General features: G+C 38.8%; 3 protein-coding genes across 3 annotated transcripts; all 3 read left to right on the top strand.

Moving 5' to 3' along the window:
* The first annotated feature begins 4 nt into the window (after positions 1 to 4).
* LOC128030628 (DNA repair and recombination protein RAD54B) lies at positions 5 to 13,127 on the top strand. Its single transcript, XM_052618411.1, has 15 exons — positions 5 to 133; positions 923 to 1,119; positions 1,312 to 1,534; positions 5,969 to 6,100; positions 6,659 to 6,946; positions 7,168 to 7,330; positions 7,420 to 7,645; positions 7,716 to 7,923; positions 8,056 to 8,195; positions 9,251 to 9,553; positions 9,644 to 9,789; positions 10,796 to 11,057; positions 11,434 to 11,500; positions 11,830 to 12,030; positions 12,777 to 13,127. Exons 2-15 carry the CDS (start codon positions 943 to 945, stop codon positions 13,001 to 13,003), a joined length of 2,763 nt encoding a protein of 920 aa, XP_052474371.1. The 5' UTR covers positions 5 to 133; positions 923 to 942; the 3' UTR covers positions 13,004 to 13,127.
* On the top strand, positions 1,541 to 5,759 carry LOC128030652 (fibrinogen silencer-binding protein). Its single transcript, XM_052618449.1, has 2 exons — positions 1,541 to 3,914; positions 4,646 to 5,759. The coding sequence occupies exons 1-2, from the start codon at positions 3,517 to 3,519 to the stop codon at positions 5,229 to 5,231; spliced, it is 984 nt and encodes a 327-aa protein (XP_052474409.1). The 5' UTR covers positions 1,541 to 3,516; the 3' UTR covers positions 5,232 to 5,759.
* Positions 13,128 to 18,416: 5,289 nt separating the features above from the next.
* Positions 18,417 to 21,138, top strand: LOC128030657 (GTP-binding protein GEM-like). Its single transcript, XM_052618460.1, has 4 exons — positions 18,417 to 19,044; positions 19,992 to 20,068; positions 20,155 to 20,359; positions 20,438 to 21,138. Exons 1-4 carry the CDS (start codon positions 18,729 to 18,731, stop codon positions 20,713 to 20,715), a joined length of 876 nt encoding a protein of 291 aa, XP_052474420.1. The 5' UTR covers positions 18,417 to 18,728; the 3' UTR covers positions 20,716 to 21,138.
* Positions 21,139 to 21,399: the final 261 nt, after the last annotated feature.

The raw sequence follows: 21,399 nt of genomic DNA, 5'->3' as shown, positions 1-21,399 counted from the left end.
CGTGACGTAGCTCTTCGACCAATCGCGGTGAATATACGTCACTTCCGCGGGAGACTCAAGAATTGTGTTTTTCCGAGGGAGTTTTTGAAAATAGGAAAAGTGTTTGAAGTACTCGGAAGAAACATATTAAAAGGTAAGCGTTTAACGATCTATCTGTCTTATTATGGTGTTTTAGATCCAAGTACATCTGGAAAGTTTTTTAAGAATTACAAGCAGCCAACGAAGCTTACTTTGTTTACCCCGGTTTAGCTAAATTTAGCTAAAGACAGCGAGAGTTGCTTGTTATATGTCATTAGCGTAAAGGTATAGTTTAGCCAAAATGAAGTTTATGTCATTGTTTAACCCATTCCCGTCTTCCCAAACTCGTATGAACAGGTTATTTTGAACGAATTAATGAATATACAGCCGATTCAGTCTAGTCCGATTCCTGTACAAATGACTCCGAGTCGGTTCTTCTTGGTGAATCGATAACAGTCACCAACGAACCGCAATTTATTACCGTTATTTATTTATTAACAGCCGTTCATGTATTAAGGCTGATGAGACTTCAATCAGTTGTTCATATGACAACAAAGAGTAACTTACATGAGTTTAGTTGTGACCCGTGGTATTTTATAAAAAATTAAATATCAACTTTTTGTTTATTTATAATGTATAGTTAGGACTCTAAAAGTGTGTAACGTTTAAATGCACATATTAAATAAATAAGTTGAAATCTAAATGTCTGGTGTTCTATCGGTTATGTTGAGATTTGAAAGTCTCACAAACATTTACAACAAACTGCTGGGGCAATAAATGCAATCTGAATTTCCTTTTTCTTTTGATAAAATTTCTTCTTTAGTTTTATACTTCAGAAAGCAACTTATCCCTTTAATCTGACCTTTTGAGGTTTCATGGTTGTCTTACTTTTTTTTGTACTTAGCTTGAGTCTTTATTGAGAGGATGCGCCGATCTGGAGCTCCGAGTCAGCTCCGTGGAAATGCTGCTAAGAAACCCAGGTTTATGCCCCCAGGGCCGGCGAGGACTGATGGACCACCTTTATCTGTTCCCCAACCAGAGCCATCAGTACCGTCAGCAGCACCTACCACACCTGCTTTGGGGAATGTTTTGCTCAATAAGGTCAGAAACAAGAGAATGATTCTAAAGTGGTCATGATGACAAATGTTATATGATGTTTGTGGCTATGTACATAATTTATATGTGAATAATAATATCTTAATGTTCGTATTATCTTTTCAGTGTGTTAGAACACGTGTCTTCACCAGTATCATGATAATAAGGCAGTTATTCTTTGTTTTTGTCTGACGTAAGGTCCAGAGGTGTTTGAGTAGTGCAGATGCTCCAGCTGTGTCTAATGCTCCAGTTGGCAGTAAAGCTTTAGTCCGGGTCCTGAGTGCTGTTCCTCATGGTGAATGTAAGGAAAACAGCTTCAGGTCTCCAGGACCTGACTTTCCAGAACCTGAACAACCAGCAGAAACGGACTCAAAAACCTGCTCATCACAGCCAAATACACATGCCAGCTGCACAGCTAATGGTAAGATGCAGCACTTTCATATTTTGTGTGTGTTATGATTGAAATATCACCTGTTTTTATCTCTCGTTCAATAAATGTCAAACAGATTTTTCAGTCTGGTTAGAGTATAAATTAAATGCTTCTCCTTTGGTAACAACATTTTAATATCTTAGTAATGCGGTACTTGTAAACATACTTTAAACTTGGACTCGAGGGAGGACTTTTTTTTAAACCGATTTTTAATATGTATATTTTTATTTTATATAAACCTGTGCCCCTCAACGATATAAACACATTGCTGCAAAGGTGTTCTGTAGTTACAACTCGCCTTAAATGGTCTGTTTTTAATTTATTATCTCCTTTTATCCTTGCAAAGAACTCTAACACTAGCTTGCTCTGTTATCTTTCTATTTTATCTGTTTTCTTTTTATTTATTATATTATTTAAAAAACTATTGCTACGTATACTGCATTAAGATAACTGAGATTTGTTATAGCACTTGTATATCATTGCTCTTTTGCTGATATTGATTGCTTCCATTGTCCTCATTTGTAAGTTGCTTTTGATAAAAGCGTCTGCTAAATGACTACATGTATTTGGAAACTGGTAGTTTAACTGTAGGATTTATAACCTGTCTCTAAATGGCTCCTGTAATTTAACCATAATCCAAAGATCATAACTGATCTGATGAACGTTATCGCAAAACAAACCCCAGACTTGTATTACACCGCTACCTCCCGAATAAATAAATACTCTACATGGAAATGAAATACTGTTTTATGTTTTAATTAGGTTACTATTTAACCTTACTATTCAGGCTTTTGATAAAAAGACAAAAAGAGAACAAAAGCACAGCCATGTAAGAAACATTTATTTTGATTAGCGGTATAATATGTAGTGTTGCCATGAATTTCGTGATGGGCCATTCAGACATTAAGTATCTCAGAGAGCCGTGTAATAAAGTGACATATTTAACTTAATCCAGAGATAATTGTCTCGGATTTTTAGTTAAATTAAAAAAAAAAAAGTTTTGTTATTTGAATGATGCGTCTGTTTTCTATGGTCTTGCGAAACGTATCACGTTGATACTTTATAATGTCGCACAAATTGCTAGGATTAACTGTAAAAAATAAAGCTAAAAAATAGTAAATGAGCTTGGTCACTTAGTTTTAAATTTTTGAGTAAAGCTTTTAGAGAAAAACTGCAAAATGTTAAGAGATTAGTCCGGCTGAATAAACGCATCTCTGTTTCCCTTCTTTAACTTCGGCTTTGAGTGTAACTAACCAATCCGAGCTCACGGACCGCTTGATTGACAGGCGCTGTGTGCGTGAGCGTGTCCGTGGCGCGCACAGATTCAAGACAGCGGTGTACTGCATAATGTGAGCATGAGCTGTGGTGCATTTGTCAGTCAGACTGGGAAATGTATAGCAACTAGTGTCCGTGAAGTAGTTCTCTCTCACACTGTCTGAACGCACACACATAATGCTGGAGTTGTTCTGGCGCGTCAGTTTAATGTTTCCTCTGGGAGTTCAACACTCGCGCGGACACGCTCCCAGCTGTCAAAACACGGACTTGAATAGAAAAACACTATCAAAAACACGCTTTCAGTCGTTTCCCGCTCAAAATTCAATACATGTCGCTGTTTGCAGCGGGATAAAGAGCGCCGCTGTGTTTGTAGTCTAATGAAGTCGGGTTTGTTATGTAGGTCAGGCTAGGCTTAAGCAGCTTTACTGAACCTGCGTCAGCTTAAGCTAAAAGGAATTCCAACAAAGCCCTCCCCGGGTAGGCGTGGGCCTAATCGAGGCTGGCCTAGTTAAGCCTGATTCTTTTTTTTTTATGTCTGTGTGCTTGAGAGCCAGTTAGTGCATGTGTGTGTTGCTTCACCAAGACGAGCAGTGAAGCAGCCTGCTCGCACAAGTGAATAGAGAGAGACAGATACACAGCACAGGGAACAGAGGAGAAGGAGATCAAACCTAGAGCACTGAGACGAGCCTAAAGGCAGGATGTCTACCTTATTCATGTCAAACAGCATGGTCGGCAAAGCCCGCTCCTCCAACTTCACCCTATCTGAGAAACTGGATCTTCTGCGGCTGGTCCAGCCTCACATACGCATTCTGGAGGAGCACACCAACAAGCATGCCGTGATCGTGGATAAGAACCGGTGCTGGGACAGCATAGCAGAAAGCTATAATAGTTTCGGAGGCGAGAGGCCTCCTAGAACAGCTCAGGGCCTCCGCACCCTCTATAAGCGACTTAAAGAAAGTGCCAAGCAGGAAGTTCTTCAGCGAAGCCACGCTCAACCCGAGTACCGGAGCAGCATCTCGGAGCCAACCAAGCGCATCATGGAAATGATACCTCAACTGTTTCACGTGGGGGACAAAGAGCCGAACGCACTCCACAGGTGAGATTGAGCACACAGATACTTACATGACACACACAAAAAAAACCCACTGGCACATTATTAGGTGCATCCATAAATCAAAACACATCTATCACTCAATGGAAAAATTTAAAACAATAACGAGTTAATACATAAACACGTCCTCTCAGGAGGCCTAATTGGCTACTCTCAAAAGATGTTATTGGCTTCTTTACATGCATCTTCTTTCGGCTGCTGTGTTAACTGTCACACTCAGTCAATTAGAGTTCAGCCAAACTGACATGTAAACATTTCCTCCACTAGTTTTAATATGTCATGGGCAGTCAAAGCACACATTGCAGTCACACACTCACTGTCGTTTCACCCTGTCCTGTGTCAGAGGTAAGCTGCACTGAGGGGATTTGGATGATATTAACCGTATTTCTGATGCTGCTTTAATGCCAGGTTTGCCACCCTGTGCCAGAGGAGTTACTTTCCACCAGCATCCTCCATGTCTTAGGCTTTTCGGTTGTGTTGTCAAAACAACAGGTCTTTCTTTTCATCAGTTATCACCACAAATCCAGTCGAGAGCTGTGGATGAACTTGATTTGATTCACTTGAATTAGTTAGTTGAATCAGATTCAGCATTTTTATTAGTTCGTAACTGAGAATAAATCCTGAGACATACAACTGAGCATTCAGAGCTTTTGTTTTTTATTAATCATGCTCAAAATTCAGCGTTATGATTTGTTTTCTGTATGTGTCTGTGCTAGGCTTCAGTTCAAGAGGAATTCTCCTGTAGAGCAGCCAGGCAGCAGTTTGTCCCTCCCAGCATTGTCGGACTATCTGACGGTTGCGGCTGTGAGGGTGGAGACTGAGGAGGATGTGAAACCACCTCCTGATATTCGCCTGATCGCATCTCACAGTTCACCTGTCACCATCGCCACCCCGAGCAGCCAGGCCCACCACGGACCGAACGAGAGGGAAAATGAAGTAGTGGAAGAGGAGGAAGATGAGGAGGAGGAATTAGCCTCCCATGTGTATGCGGCCTCTCTGTCTCCATGCCCCTCTTCCGTACACCTGCCACCCTCGCCGTCGGGACACGGCCCCAGGAGGAGCGCGTATCAGAGGGGGAGGGCAATGTTCAGGAATCCCGTTTTTGAGGCAGAAGCTCTGCAGATGATGCGAGAGGAGCATGAGCTGCTTCTGGCCAATCACCGAAAGCTTGGATTATATCTAGAGGAGAAGAGGGAGGGGCTTAAGAGAAAGCAACAGCTGGAGGAGGAGCTACTCCGGTCAAGGGTCAAAGTAGAGAAAGTGAGGGCGGCCAGGCTACGCCAAGGACTAGCATTAATGTGACACGTATGGTGTCACGTCTGAAAGTCTATAACTCTGTAATGTAAAAATTAACAGACTTGTTTGTATATTTATTTCTTGTGTTCCTGATGTTTGTAGCAGGAATTAACATTTTTCATATGTCTGGTTAAAGAAGAAAATATGATTTTATTTTGTATGTATTCACTAATAAATTCATAATTGCTTTAATCTCTGTTTTGAGCCTGTCCTTTTATTCTTTTTTTGTCACACAGTCAGCGTTACGTAGCAACAGCAATGAATGTGAACCTTCTCTGTCAAGCTTTTTTGAGGACTTCATTTGGGTGTTTAGCTACAGTGTTATGCATTTATTTCAAGTCAGAATAAAATGGAAATTGCTTGTTTTTCCCCCTTATTGTGACATGTAAAAATAAAACCGCTTCTCAGATGAGCCTACATATATTGCAGGACTTGATTTTGTCCATTGGGAATTGATTGGATCGTTGTTGTTAATAGTTCATAATAAATACTTTAAACATTCCAAAAAATAAATACTATTTTGATTTCATGGTTTTTATGCCACTATTTGTCACCTGACATCTAATTATGTAGTTTGTCTGACAGAACAGAAGCTCAAAGCACAAAATATGTATATGCATATGACTAGTGGCTGTATAAAGGCACAATTCACTGAGACTATGTAATCAGTTAAACACTGTCTATGATTTAGGCTTTTGCTATGTTGTGTATCACTGCTGATCCTTTATTTGTTTATTTTAAAGCATGCTACTATAGTGTCATGTGGTGCAAGGCGTCATCACGGAAGCATAAGCGCTGGGAAGGCGACGCTGTGTTGGTTGCCAGGGGGCGGACTGTTGTCCTTAAAGATATGGAGGGGCGGGACATTGGACGAGGTTTGCCTAACAAAGCACATTTTAGCAATACTTATTAGTATCAAATGCGTATTCATGAGTAAGTTAGGGATGTACAATATATTGTTTTTCAGCTGATATGAGAGTTTTTTTTTTTATGTTTATATTTTATCTGTGCAAGCTTTGCTCATTCCCCCAATTCTTTTCCCTTGTCATCTAATTCCTTAAGTTAACTTTTAAAAACACTCATTTAAAATAACACCGTTAAATGTAATTGTTAGTAAATCTCTGAATACCAAATTTCTTACTGTACATTATACATTTTTGATTCCTAAATTCACTTTGAAAACATTAAAAATATTGATTTTATTTTTATTTATTTAATTTTATACAAAATTTTATTGATTCATATATATATATATATATATATATATATATAGGCCATGATATCAGCCATATTATACAGATAATTAAATATCAATAATTTTTATATTGCTGCATCCCTATTTGAAATGCACAGTTCTCCCTTTGCTTCACTTCTGAGGTAGTGTGTTTGAGTCTGTGTAGATGTGTGTTTTAATCAGGTTTTTTTTCTGGTAGGTTCGGGCTACAAGGCATCTGAGCTGGAGAGCTTGTGTGAGGGACAGACTCTTATGGTAGGAGGGAAGCAAATTGAGGTCATGGGGGTCATATCCAAAGAGGACTACGCCAAAGGCCGTTGTTTTCAAGATGCTCCGGTTGAGACTCCTGCAGAAACGGTCTTGAAGGCTCCTGTATATCGACCGGTGTCCAAATCCTTTACCAGACCAGCACTCAAGGGAGGTGCACTTACAGATTCTGAACCTGAGAAACCCATCTGTAAACCCAGACATGACCCGAACGCACCAGGTACAACACATGCTCAGCTTCTTAAAATTTTTAAAGAATTATCCATGTCTTTTTATGTCCTTATAGTTATTGATGCGTCGTATTTATCCTTCCAAAAATAAATAAATCACAATAATTTAATAAAATGAAGACAAAAAGGTGATTTAAAAAATACATTTTAATTATTACATTTTCATCCAAGCTATCCATATCCATACTGCTTATTTTCTATTTGTCCCAAGGTGCCCTTGTGATGCCGCGTCCAACTACCGATCACCAGTGGCTGAATAATAAATCTGGTTCTCCACTGGTGGATGTGGTTATTGACCCCCACTTGACCAATCATCTTCGGCCACATCAGAGAGAGGGTGTGATCTTCCTTTATGAATGCTTAATGGGAATGAGGTAAAAAAAAAAAAAAAGAGTTTATCTGTAAATCTAATGGTCTTACATATGCACTTCTGTTTATGCCCATGTATGTGTGTGTGCTGCAGACTTCCTGGCCGCTGTGGGGCTATTCTGGCAGATGAGATGGGACTGGGAAAGACGCTACAGTGTGTTTGCATTCTTTGGACACTACTGAGGCAGGGCCCCTATGGTGGACGGCCTGTACTGAAGAGGGCACTTGTGGTTTGCCCGGGAAGTTTGGTCAAGAATTGGGCTGCTGAGTTCAACAAGTGGCTGGGCAGGGAGAGGATCAGTGTTTACACTGTGGACCAGGTGAGTTTGTGTCAGATAATAGATGGATTGATGACTAAGACAATGTTAAATGTCTGTGTTGCCTCTGTAGGATCACCGTGTGGAGGACTTTGTGTCTTCTCCTCTTTGCTCTGTCATGGTGATCAGTTACGAGATGCTGTTGCGCTCTGTGGACCAACTGAAAGAGCTGGATTTCGGAGTGCTCATCTGTGATGAGGGTCATCGTCTTAAAAACAGCAACATCAAAACGAGCAGTGCAGTCACAGCCCTCTCATGTGAACGCCGTCTTATATTAACAGGTTTCCTATTTCAAACAAAAACACACTTTTCTAAACAAGTGAAGTAGTATAACATTATGCAATTGTAAAAAATATATATATATATATATATGTGTGTGTGTGCGTGTGTGTGTGTAATTATTTCTTTAACAGGTACTCCAGTGCAGAATGACCTGCAGGAATTTTATTCCATCGTTGAGTTTGTAAATCCAGGAATTCTGGGAACATCTTCAGCCTACAGGAAGATTTATGAAGAGCCCATTCTCAGATCTCGCCAGCCTACCTGCACTGAGGTAATAAGACATACACAATATATATACCGTATTTTCCAGAATATAAGTCGCACCTTAGTATAACTCGCATCAGTCCAAAAATACGTCATGACGAGGAAAAAAAACATATATAAGTCGCACTGGACTATAAGTCACATTTATTTAGAACCAAGAGAAAACATTACCGTCTCCAGCCGCGAGAGGGCGCTCTATCTTTTCAGTTGTAGACTACAGGAGAACTGAGCAGCATAGAGCGCCCTCTCGCAGCTGTAGACGGTAATGTTTTCTCTTGGTTCATTTCTCTTAGTTCATGTCAAATTAATTTTGAAAAATAAGTCACACCTGACTATAAGTCGCAGGACCAGCCAAACTATGAAAAGAAGTGTGACTTATAGCCTGGAAAATACGGTATATCTTTTTTTCTTTGGACCAGCTCTCTTTTCTCAACACAACATGATCCTCAGCCAAGTTGAGCCTTTTGATTATTTCCGCTAATGAGAGGCTTCATCACTGCAGAGTGCACTTTTAGTCCGACTTCTCTTAAACATGCAGAGAAAGATCCTTACACGCTCAGCACTGAACTGGCAAGCAATTCCAACTGCAGTGTTGAACCAATATTGAGAGGCATCTTCTCTTGCAGTGACCTTGAAATTTAGGAAATTGTAGGTTGTTCTCTAATGTTGGTCTCCACTGTATAATATGTATATAAATATATTTTAAATAATATATTTCTTAAAGTAAAATGCATATAAAATAAACACATTTAAAATATTATACAAATACATAGACAGTCATTTTAAATTGTGTAAGTGAATTTAGGCATCAGAACATCATAATGTTCAGTATGAAAATAGATATTCATTTTAAATATTTGATTAATATTACATTTGACTTTTTTTACATATGCAGTTAAAAAAATTATTATTGTTTTTGAGCATTAGGTGATGTCAAATGACATGCAAATGTAAAAATAAAGGAAATTAGCAGTTGCAATTAAATCTCCAAAACTGATCATCCAATTTTAATAGAAAATCTCCATCAGCTGGAGTGGCAATGATCCCAACTGTGTGTTTCAGGAAGAGCGGTCCATTGGAGAGGAGCGTGCCGCTGAGCTGTTTCGTCTAACAGGTGTGTTTACATTAAGGCGCACTCAGGAGATCATTAATCAGTATTTATCCGAGCGGATAGAGTGGACTGTATTCTGCAAACCCACTGAACTGCAGCTACGTTTGTACGGAGTCCTCCTGGCCACACGGCCAATCAGAGCCTGCCTATCTGGTGCCAGCACACACACTTACACACACAGCCCACACCTCGCATGCATCACTGCCCTCAAGAAACTCTGCAACCACCCTGCGCTGCTCTACAAGACTTTACAGGTACAATAGATGCTGGTATTTTGCCCTGCCATGTTCTTTGTCTTATTATGGATGATTCCTAATTCTTCTTTGTTGTATTTGCTTTATAAGAAGTCGGATGAGATGTATGAGGATGGAATAATGGAACTCTTTCCGGAGGGGTACTCTACAGGTGCCTTCAACACTGCAGACTCTGGAAAACTTCTAGTGCTAACAGACCTGCTGTCAGCAATACAGAACGTCAATCGCACAGACAGGTGCTACATACACCACTGCTTTACAGACATCATCTCATTTTAAAGGTTTAAACATCAAGGAATTATTAGAACCATATGCTTAATTTGGGGGTAGGACAAGTCCACACCACTTTATGCCAAAGTCGATTCTGTCCCCACCACTTTTGAAGCCGTTGAAAAAATATAGCATGCGAAAAGCTTATAACGCAAAGTTAAGGCATCTCCAGTCTAGTTGTTCTTCATCAGTTTTATTTATTCATGTGTAACACAAAATACATTTGTGCCAGTCAGACGGGCCTGATCTATAAAACTTGTCACGCACATATCAGGATTTATAAACCTTAAACAACGTAATTATATGTGTGCTGTGCCGCACGCTCTCTTTTACTGCGTGATAGCAATAAACAGAATTCTTTATATTTAGATGTTTAGATTAAATACACCACTCTCATGAATTAACCACACAGTTTACATTATATAATTATCCAAAAGGTTAGAAAATCTGTACATTTAAGGCAGCCTATAAATTAAAATATGGATGCTCTGCTTTTAAAATAGACATACTGTTTGTGTTAATAACAGCGGGGCATATATTGACTGATTATATTTTTAACAGCTCTGATTGGCCATTGCGTTCATGAAATCATTACTCATTGATGACTACATTACTAAACGCTGCAAAAACACCTCATAAATACTATCATTTGGAACTTCCCAGAGCGCAAACACAAATGCACACTGCTCATTTGCTCATCTGTTTCACCAGCATGTACCGATGCTGCACGGTCGCTGCCGGTGTAGTGTGGTGACTGTACCTCCCAAATTCAGTGACCTCAAAATGCACACAAATAAATGAGAATTGACTCACTCAGAAGTCTGATGATGTTCAGTACAAATGATCTTATACGTACATATTTCCTGCTTCTAGCTTTCCAGCACATCCTGTAAAGAGAATCCGCACAATGTACTTCCCAAGTGTCTGTTTATATGTAGTGTGAGACTCACGTCCAGTGTTGTCTCTCTTTAGGGTTGTTTTGGTGTCCAACTACACACAAACTCTTGACCTACTGCAGGAGGTCTGTGATCATATTGGCTATAAATGGTGTCGGCTTGATGGACAGACCCCTGTAGCCCAGCGACAACGAATTGTTGATTCCTTCAACAGCCCACACTCATCCAACTTCCTGTTGCTACTCAGCTCCAAGGCTGGAGGGGTGGGACTGAACCTCATTGGTGCCTCCCATCTTGTTTTATATGATATAGACTGGAACCCTGCCAATGACATACAGGTCAGTGGACTTCCACAATGTTACATTTTGCCATGTTACACTGCAGAGCAACAATAATACATGTATAATACAGTATTACAAAAAAACATGCAGCTCAGTGTATTTTGAGATTAGTTAGAAACACATTGCAGGTAGTGTTTACTTGTCGTAGTTGCACCTTGAATGCAGACCACTAGATGGCAGTAAATACAAAAAACAATAAACTTATTTTGTGAATCTTGCCACTTCGGTATTTATCTGTCTGAATGCTCTGCTTTCATGTGACACCATCATTTTGTTTTGCTGCTGTGACAAATGATCTTTGAGGGCTTTGAGTGAAAACACATGTTTTATAAGGCTCCTATTATCTAAACAGTTATTGATATACATCTTTCAGGCCATGGCAAGAGTGTGGCGAGATGGACAGAAGAAAACAGTTCACACCTACAGATTTCTTACAACAGGTAACCATAACATTTGTAAATTACCCCGAAAAATAAGTATAATTAGCCTGTCTGTCGATGGATAAATTTAGCTGTTTGTTATGACTGTGCAATGAAAAGAAGTACTTGACCTGAAACATCACACAGCCTTTCATCAATCATAACCCTCACAAACAGACTGGCTTTCTTTTCCACCGAAAAGGCTCTATGTTATGACACACATCGCATGATGAGACACACTCTTATATTTGGAAAGCTTCAGATTGATGAATTGGTTGGAAAAAAAACATTTGTTTACAGAGTTTGCACATGAGTTTAGGTCCACAATAATGCGCACGTGTGTTTTGTAGGTTCTATAGAAGAGAAGATTTATCAGAGGCAGGTGAGTAAACAGGGCCTTTCTGGGACAGTGGTGGACCTTTCCAAGAAAGCTGAGCATATTAGCTTTTCTGCTGAAGAGCTACGGGACCTTTTCAGTTTTGACCCAAATACCACCTGCCTCACACACAACCTGCTAGACTGCCAGTGCACTGGAGATGGAAATACACCAGGTACATAAATACAAGCAAGTTAAATGCCATTAAAATAAAGAAGAAACTAGATGATATTCTCATACTGTTATGTATTAGGGCTGTCAGTCAAATACAGATTAATTAATTGCAGTCGTTAAGTTTGTAGTTACGGGAAGAAGGATACATATATATGTGTATATTTATGTTCACTATTGTTCTAAAGTTTGGGGTCATTTTTTAATTAACACTTTTATTCAGCAAAGATGCATTAAATTAATCAAAAGTGAGCGTGGAGGCATTTATAATTTTACTTTTTTTTTTTTTTTGTTCACATTAATGCTACACATATAGTGTTCCTGTGGCTCAATTGTAGAGCATTGCTTTAGCATTAGCAGCGCAAAAGGTTGTGAGTTCGATTCCCAGGAAACACATGTTAGGTTAAAAAGGTTAGCATGAATGCACTGTAAGTTTCCATGTAAGTAAATGCTGTTTCTCTTGAACTCTCCATTCATCAAAGAATCCTGAGAAAATGTATCACGGTCTCCAAAAAAATATTAAGCATCATTAAGCACCTGTTTTCAACTGAAGATTTAGCTTTGCTATTACTGGAAGAAATTACATTTTAAATATATATTAAAAAAGAAACCAGTTATTTTAAATTGTAGTTATATTACACAAGTATATGTTTATTTGTTGTTTTTTTACAGATGTTTCTTGGTGATCTTCTTTCAAAATAAAACAAAAAAAGTAACCATTTTTATTTATTTGAAAATAAACATTTCCAGGTTTTGTGAAGGAGATCGAGGAGGAGACTGGGAGGGCATGTCAACTGGGTCGCCATGCTGACAGCACGGCATCATTTCCACAACGAGTCAGCATGTCCGAGCTCATGCACTGGAGGCATTTCTCTGGAGATGTTCAGTCTTACGATGATATTTACCTAAATCAGGCCCGTAACCACATCACATATGCCTTTCAAAGCACCACTTCCAAATCCCAAACCACGGTCTAAACTCTTCCTCTTCCGGAGACATTTATATACAAACCCACTGCCCTCATGCTGTTTGTTAATATCTGATGTAGGATTGAACATTACACTTTTTCCTTTTAATAAATCTTTTTATGTTGTTATTATATTTTGGTTGTGTACGCAAGCAAGTGTGTTTGTGTCCATTTAGGGAACCCGCTGATGTAAATATCTGCTCCTTCTGTCCGAATGAATCAGAGCAGTACACAGAAATAGATTTATAGCGCAATCAGAAACATTAATAGAAGCGGGGAAAAAAGGCACCAGGGCATCTGTCAGACAAACATCACACATTAGGCTTTTTATTTATTTATTTTTTTTATCATCCAATCCATTTTTCTAGTTTAATCCTGTTTGAGAAATTCATTCCACATCAATTTATCTTAAATATAATGATTTTTTTAATCATTAGTTTGCTTTCTTCTTTGGTGATTATGGAAACAGTCTTTACATTGCTACTGAATCAGTTGATTAAATAGTAGGTTGACCTCCATCATCTGTTTTATTACATTGTTTCCCCCCATTATCATCCTAATTTATACACTGTGGATGGTTTATATGAAATGTATTCAAAACCAGGATTGTGTTCCATCTAAATAGGAGAATCATTTAACATGACGCTGTGCAGGATTACATTGGTTGCACAAATGGTTCATTTAATGCATTTCCTAGCTAAATCTGTCCATTGTAACCATTAGTAACAGAAACATTGAGTACAAGAATCAGAAATTACATAGTTCTGTGGCTCATTAATGAGACAAACCTGAGTGCACGTTTACTGGCATTGTTGTTTATTGACAGCGTTTCAGGGTTGAACTGGAGCAGTGATAGATCGTTCTGTTGTGATATAGCATGTGAGTCCGATTTTGTATTTCTGCATGCGTTAGTATCTCTGCTGGTAAGTGGCGGTTTGGTGATGGCGCGTTTGACACTTGTGTATAAGCAACCTCTTGAGAGCCTGACACTGTCCAGGCTGTGATGGTGAGATCCCAGCAACTGTTACCAGAGTAACAATACAATGTTTATTGGGTCTGTAGGGATGAGTGTATATTCCACAGCCAAGCTTTACTGTAAGTGCTGTCAGGTGTGCAGATTGTTTTTGCAGTTTAGTCCCATGGGGAAGTATTCGGCTGTTATTGGATGTAATAAAGATGTGTTCAAAACTAAAATTTCATATACACAGTATACAGGTGCTGGTCATATAATTAGAATATCATCAAAAAGTTGATTTATTTCAGTAATTCCATTCAAAAAGTGAAATTTGTATATTATATTCATTTATTACACACAGGCTGATATATTTCAAATGTTTATTTCTTTTAATTTTGATGTTTATAACTGACAACTAAGGAAAATCCCAAATTCAGTATCTCAGAAAATTAGAATATTGTGAAAAGGTTCAATATTGAAGACACCTGGTGTCACACTCTAATCAGCTAATTAACTCAAAACACCTGCAAAGCCTTTAAATGGTCTCTCAGTCTAGTTCTGTAGGCTACACAATCATGGGGAAGACTCTGACTTGACAGTTGTCCAAAAGACGACCATTGACACCTTGCACAAGGAGGGCAAGACACAAAAGGTCATTGCAAAAGAGGCTGGCTGTTCACAGATCTCTGTGTCCAAGCACATTAACAGAGAGGCGAAGGGAAGGAAATGATTTGGTAGAAATAAAGTGTACAAGCAATAGGGATAACTACACCCTGGAGAGGATTGTGAAACAAAACCTGTTCAAAAGGGGAGACTCACAAAGAGTGGACTGCAGCTGGAGTCTACCAAAATACTGCTGCAAAGTTCTTCACTAGATAAAATACTCTCAGTCTCAAACCAATATCATATAATAAAATATAATGGAAAATATAAATAAATAACTATGATTACAGTGCAGCATTACCAATCCCAGCTTGTAGGCCTGCTCATATTTAAAATATATATATAACTTTTCCAAAGAATAAAGTGCAGCATCAACAGTTTCAGTTTTTAGACCTGCTCAGATTTCGTTATTGCATTGGACCGATTGGAATTAAGAGCAAAGGTCTGTTTAAATGCCGACGGGAGCTGCGTTTGAATTACAATCATTTTTTCCTAGTTGTAGTGATGTTCACACTCGCATGATGCCTTTTGAAAACCTTAGGCCGATGACACACTGGCATATTGCACCTGTCAAACATAGTCTATTTTGCCGTCAATACTGTTGACAGTGTCCTTTATCAGTAGGCTTTATATTTATGCTCAACATGAAGTATAGATATTGTTGTCGTGAAGACAAGATCCAGGTCTGTCGGCCGTCTCCCTCTATGTCACCTACAAAAGGAGCAGTGCGCCAGCGCCGTGTCAGGCACGATTCTGGTGTGTAAAGACACAGAAAACGCGAAGCAGGCGTCACACAACTGACACGCAGCAGAAACGCCACGCAGCCAGTGTGTCACCGGCCTTAAAATCAGCTGCAGGGCGGAATATGTTCTTTTGGAAACACGAAAATGTACATATGTTCCGCACACAAAATATTGCATTCGTCATTCGGTACACACGCGCACCAGACCGAAAGTCCTGTACCAAAACGGTCCGGAACGAATACACGTACCGCTATATATATATATGGCAATGCTAAGTGTATTACAAATGTGCATATTATATTGGTCTGTAAGAATTTATTTCTGCTGAATTTTCAGCATCATTACTCCAGTCTTCAGTGTCACATGATCCTTCAGAATGATTCTAATATGCTGGCACTCAGAAAACAATTCTTATTAACAGTGTTGAAAGAGTAATATTTCTGTGCATGTAAATAGTAAGCTTAACGTAATTTCACATAATGTTAATATTTTCAGGATAATACTTTTTTTGAACCTATGTTCATCATAATAATAAATATGTAATATATTGTAAATACACAAAAATTTAAAACTTACATAAAGTGAAAAATAAATCTGGATAATAGTTTTACATTTTTTGTGTGTATTTAGTGTAGATTTTTTTATACTATACATTAAGATGTAACAACCTGAAGTGAACCAGAGGTATGTCAACAGCTGAATTCATGCAGTGATAAAAATATAAGGAATAATTAAAAAATGAACATGTAAAAAAGAAACAAATAACCGTCATTTATAGAATTATGATAAATGGTCGGAGTTGAACATCCAGGGGAACATCTCTTCTTGAATGCTTTAAAATAGCATTTGACATGGTCCAAATGAACACCTTTTCATTCCTTCCAGTTACTGCAGTTACTGCTTTGGGATCAGTACTCAGCTCAGGTCACATGGCCATAGCACTAACCTAACACAACCCTTAACTGCATCACCATAAAACCAATTGCACTAACCCATTTCCATCCCTTTTTGCAAATGTTGTTGCTCAAACACTTTTGAAAAAGTTCCAGACTGATAAGCCTTTTCAGCCATCACAACCTAAAATACCTTGTTGCTTTTAGTTATGTTGGTGGTGCATCAGTCATGCATATTATCTGTAAAGCACCATTTATTTCTCTGACCCTCTCTGATCTCTTATGGCCTATTTCTGATCCGCTCTTAGAGAAGTGAATGAATGAAGGGGGTAATCCAGCACTCTGCTGTGATTTCTCTTATCCATCCAATCCATTAATTTATATCAATTCTGAATATAGAAACAGTCATTATAATCCAGCAATTACATTTATAACTCATTATAATCTGTCACTTGTCCCTCTTTGAGCAGCAGTGTGAATGTAATCTGTATCTTGGTATGTGTTTCTGTGCACGTGTGAAATAGAGAGCATGAGCTTCGGACCCTTGATTTGTTTGCACGAATGTAGAATTTAAAAGACTGATGTAGCCTAATGAGACTTTAGTCTTAATTTAATTCAGTTTTTGTCACATTGATCTCCTTTGGATTGGTGTTTGCATGCAAGTCTTGATGTTATGATGTTAGTGTTACAGCTAGTTTCAAATTGTGATTTGCTTTCTGGTAGAAGTCTGGTAGAACTTAATTTAAAAAAAAGAAAAAAAAAACTTTTTTGTATATATTATTCGCTGTACCAGACCAGAAAACTAACAACTGAGAATGTCTTATTTTGTGTGTCTGTGTCTATACCAAATGTGATTAGTTGTCCTGAAAAGGGTCACTGATAGGATCTACTGTCCTGCCTAGGTGTCCTGCTTTAAACTGGCCTCATGTTTTACTATGCCAACCAACACACTAATCAAAGTTGCATAATGTCACTGACAATGCCACCCACAGTTTACTTTATCCGGTTGGTCTGTGCAACATTTTAGACATAAAGACCCAAATAACAGGGAATATTTCTCAGAATATTCTTAGGGGGAAGTCATGGCCTAGTGGTTAGAGTTTGACTCCTAACTCTAGGGTTGTGGGGTTTGAATCTCGGGCCAGCAATACCATGACCTCGGTGCCCTTGAGCAAGGCATCGAACCCCCAACTTCTCCCTGGGTGGCGCAGCATAAATGGCTGCCCACTGCTCTGGGTGTGTGTTCACAGTGTGTGTGTGTGTGTGTGTGTGTTCACTGCTGTTTGTGTGCACTTTGGATGGGTTAAATGCAGAGCACTGAGTATGGGAGTATGGGTCACCATACTTGGCTGAATGTCACGTCACTTTCAGTTTCAGAACCTTGGTTAATGTTCTGGTTGGATTTTTGTTGTTTTTGTATACCGTTATGCAAAAAAAGCATACCAACCAGGCCCAGTTCCAGAAATAAGTCACTGGGGGTGTTTCTGAAATCAGTGAGGATGCTCTATATGGTCTTAATGCACATCTTCACATATTTTGTCCAATCCATTGCTATCGCTATTTCAATCACAGCTATTTCGAGATTGAATCCTGCGTAAATTTGTGAATGTCATTCCCCAAACTTTTTTTGCAGCATGTTTTTGATTCTGCATTTTGAATGGATTAGAAAACTCACAAATCGGCTCAATTCATAATCACTAATAAGCTGTCACTCTGTTTATTTAGATCTCTCAAAGTTATGTTATGACCAATTCATCTCTCTATACACTGCGCAATCAATCTGTTATTTGCATCGTGTACTTTTATGTTATCATGAGAGGATTCGATTGTATAACTGGTGTGTGTTTTAGCCGTTAGGTCAAGACAAAACCAGCATGTCAGGATGTCAGGAGATAGAACTTTTCAGGACATATCTGTTTTAGGCTTACAATAGGTGCTTACAACCCTTGTTAATCAGCTACCATTTCCCTCTGATTTTAGGAATAATTATGGGTAGGGTTAGATTTAGGGGTAGGGACTGGGTTAAATATATATTTTTGGATAATAATGTTGTTCTAGAAACATGTCTTCCTTGGCAAAATCACGGCCACACTCTTTTGAGACGGTGCCCCAGCCTGCTGCCAAGGAAAGACCCGCTGCAGCTCATTGGGAGAGAGAAATGACGTCAAGGAAATCCTCACTGATTCTGAGACCTTAATATAACCATGAACTGCACTGAGAGCTCAAACCACATTACTGCGCAAAATATAGACGTACAGGATTACCAGGGTAAACAGCACCAATCTTCAGTCAGGTGTGCTTAATTGAAAACAAAGAAGCCAAGAGCAATTCGACCTTGTTGAGCAGGTTTCTGCTAGTTGGGACTGGAGTTACTATTGGAGCACAATTTGGAGCGTCCGATTTAGTCCGTTAATTCTTTGTTCAGTCACATTCACAGAAACACCCGTCGTTTAACCGAGTGTTTGTCGTCGAATTGCACAAATGACTCTGCTGGCGAGCATGCGGCGCCACAGTATCCGCGTTCAGCATCACCTGCACCGGTGGAGCATCTGCGGGACGGACGGAGGACAGCTGCTGAGCGATGCTTTCTCGCGTTCCGACATCGGTATGTCCAGGTCCAGTTCCTGCTCGTCCGCCTCTTCAGACTCCGCTCTCTCCACCGAGTCTGCGACTCCAGCTTCGGTTGGACCGTTCACTGTTGTCCTGCTCGGAGACCACGGCGTCGGGAAGTCCGCGCTCGCGAGTATATTCGCCGGAGCATCGGACAGCATGGGCAGCGAGTGCGAGTTATATGGAGGTATGTGAACTATTAACTGGAGTTAAACTGGGGCTTTTTATTCAGACTTCACAGACACATCAACTATCTCAAGAAATCACTTGGCTGCAGTGACGTCCTTCTTTCAGATTGTGATTTGGGTTTAAGACTGTTTATGGCGATTATATTTAGGCTATTAACCCAAGTATTCATCATTTCAACAAAACGGGTTTTCAATCATAATCGTGCAATTCAACATTTCAGAAACTCACAAGGAGCCATGCAAAGGTCACTTGTGTAGAATTAGGATGTAGAATGTAGGAGGTCAAAACAAAAGGTTGAGTTTATAAAAGTAGGCTACAATTAAAAAAAAAAGTTTTTATTAATAGTAGCCTAGGCTAAAATTCCATTGAATTGAATAATCCTTGCTTAAATGATTATTCAATTCAGTTTGATGTAATTTTACTATTAATGAAATTGCGCAAATCTAAATAAAAGGCTTTTTTGAATGTAGGCTACAATTCTTTGCAATGTAGGCTAAATGTTTAAGCTACTTTGAAATATTTATTAATGAATGAATGAATGAATAAACGTTTAGAAACAGACCAGGGACTTGCAAACTCTGGTAGCTACATGGTAAGAAAGAGAGAAAAACAGTTTTAAGGGAATTTGCAATGCAAACTTAACATATGAATTAAATATTATGCGAAATCATTTGATGAATACATTATTTTTATACAACAAGTTTGGGGATCAGATTGCACCGAAAACTTAAAATAAATAAATATTTATTTTATACATTTATATATATATTATATATATAATTCATTTACTTATTATTTATTATTATTTATTATTATTATTATTACTGTATATGCTATAATGTGTGTAGACTACTCAAAGTAAATCAGATTGTAATTTTGTAAATCTTTGCTATGGCCACTATTCAAAACCATGTTTCAACTCTTTGACCCTTTTATTGTTCTCAGGTGAAGTATTTGATCAGACAATAACAGTAGATGGTGAGAGGGCCACCGTTACCCTACTGGACATGTGGGGTTCACAGGTAACACCTTTAGCTCATCAGCAATTTATATTAATATACTTTGATGATTGGAGGTTCTAAGACTTCCTGATTTCTGTTTCCATCAGGATGAGGACAGCTGGACGCAGGAGCGTTGTTTGCAGACAGGAGATGCTTTCATTATAGTTTATGCCATAACAGATCGTTCAAGCTTCCTTCGCGCAGCAGATCTTCGTATTCAGCTTCGGAGTCAGTGTGGAGACGACCGCACTCCTATCATCCTCGTCGGCAATAAATGTGACCTGGTTCGCTGCAGAGAAGTGTCCATTAGTGGTAAGTGATTCTGAATTTAAATAGTAAAACTTAGATCACTGAGAATTTTCGTTTACTATTTAATTTTGTATTTTTCAGAGGGCCGTTCATCTGCTGCTGTCTTTGACTGTAAGTTCATTGAGACGTCAGCAGCAATGCAACACAACGTCTGGCCGATGTTTGAGGGCATCATTCGCCAGCTCCGTTTACAAAGAGACAGCACAGAGACCCTCAGCAGATGTTGTTCTCTTCAAAAGCGCAGAGAGAGTCTCCCAAAGAAAGCCAAGCGTTTCATTAACAGAATTATTGCTAAGAAGAACAAGCAAGCAGCCTTTAAACTCAAGTCCAAATCATGTCATGACCTGATGAGTGTATAGTGTAGACTTTGAATACCTCTGAACGTGTATTATAAGGAGTTTTGGGAAAGTATCTTGTTCATATGTTGGTTTTGTTCCCATTTTGTGATTTTTAAGAAAGCCATGGATGTCTATATTAGACTGTGCTGTAGAAGAGCATTGATTACAGGCTTCTCGCTCCCTCTGTGAAGGACAGAACGCTCTAGTGTTACCCGTCGTCCTCCAAACATTTCAGAAGCCATGAAATACAAACAGGTTTTTGTGGGAACCCCAACAAATTAAAAGTAATCCTTTTACTTTTGTATGATTTTCATGATGGATCTGCTTTTGAAATGTGAGTCCTCTTTGTCGTACCTTGTGTGTGTGAAAGCGTTTTGTCCAGCTTTTGCTCAGTTTGAGCATGTAGCATTCAAAATAAATGAAATGCAGTTTGTTTATGATAAATCTGAAATACTTTGGTCTTTTTGAAAGTGCACACATCCAGAAAAGCGAAAAAGCACTTTTAGCACATATCTATAGTATTATGTTTTCAGCTGGGATTTCTCTGAAGTTTATCATAACAGAAATTCATCAACCTTGATTAAAACATACACCAGCTGTTCTTGTACACATGGAAGTATTTTATTATGGGATTATAGCTTTACAGAGGCTGTACATGCTTTCCCCTGTCCATTATGCACAAATTATCCTTTTATTCAGGTGTAA

Source organism: Carassius gibelio, chromosome A16, assembly GCF_023724105.1.
Source record: "Carassius gibelio isolate Cgi1373 ecotype wild population from Czech Republic chromosome A16, carGib1.2-hapl.c, whole genome shotgun sequence".
Lineage (NCBI taxonomy): Eukaryota > Metazoa > Chordata > Actinopteri > Cypriniformes > Cyprinidae > Carassius > Carassius gibelio.
This window is presented reverse-complemented; position numbering and strand designations above follow the sequence as displayed.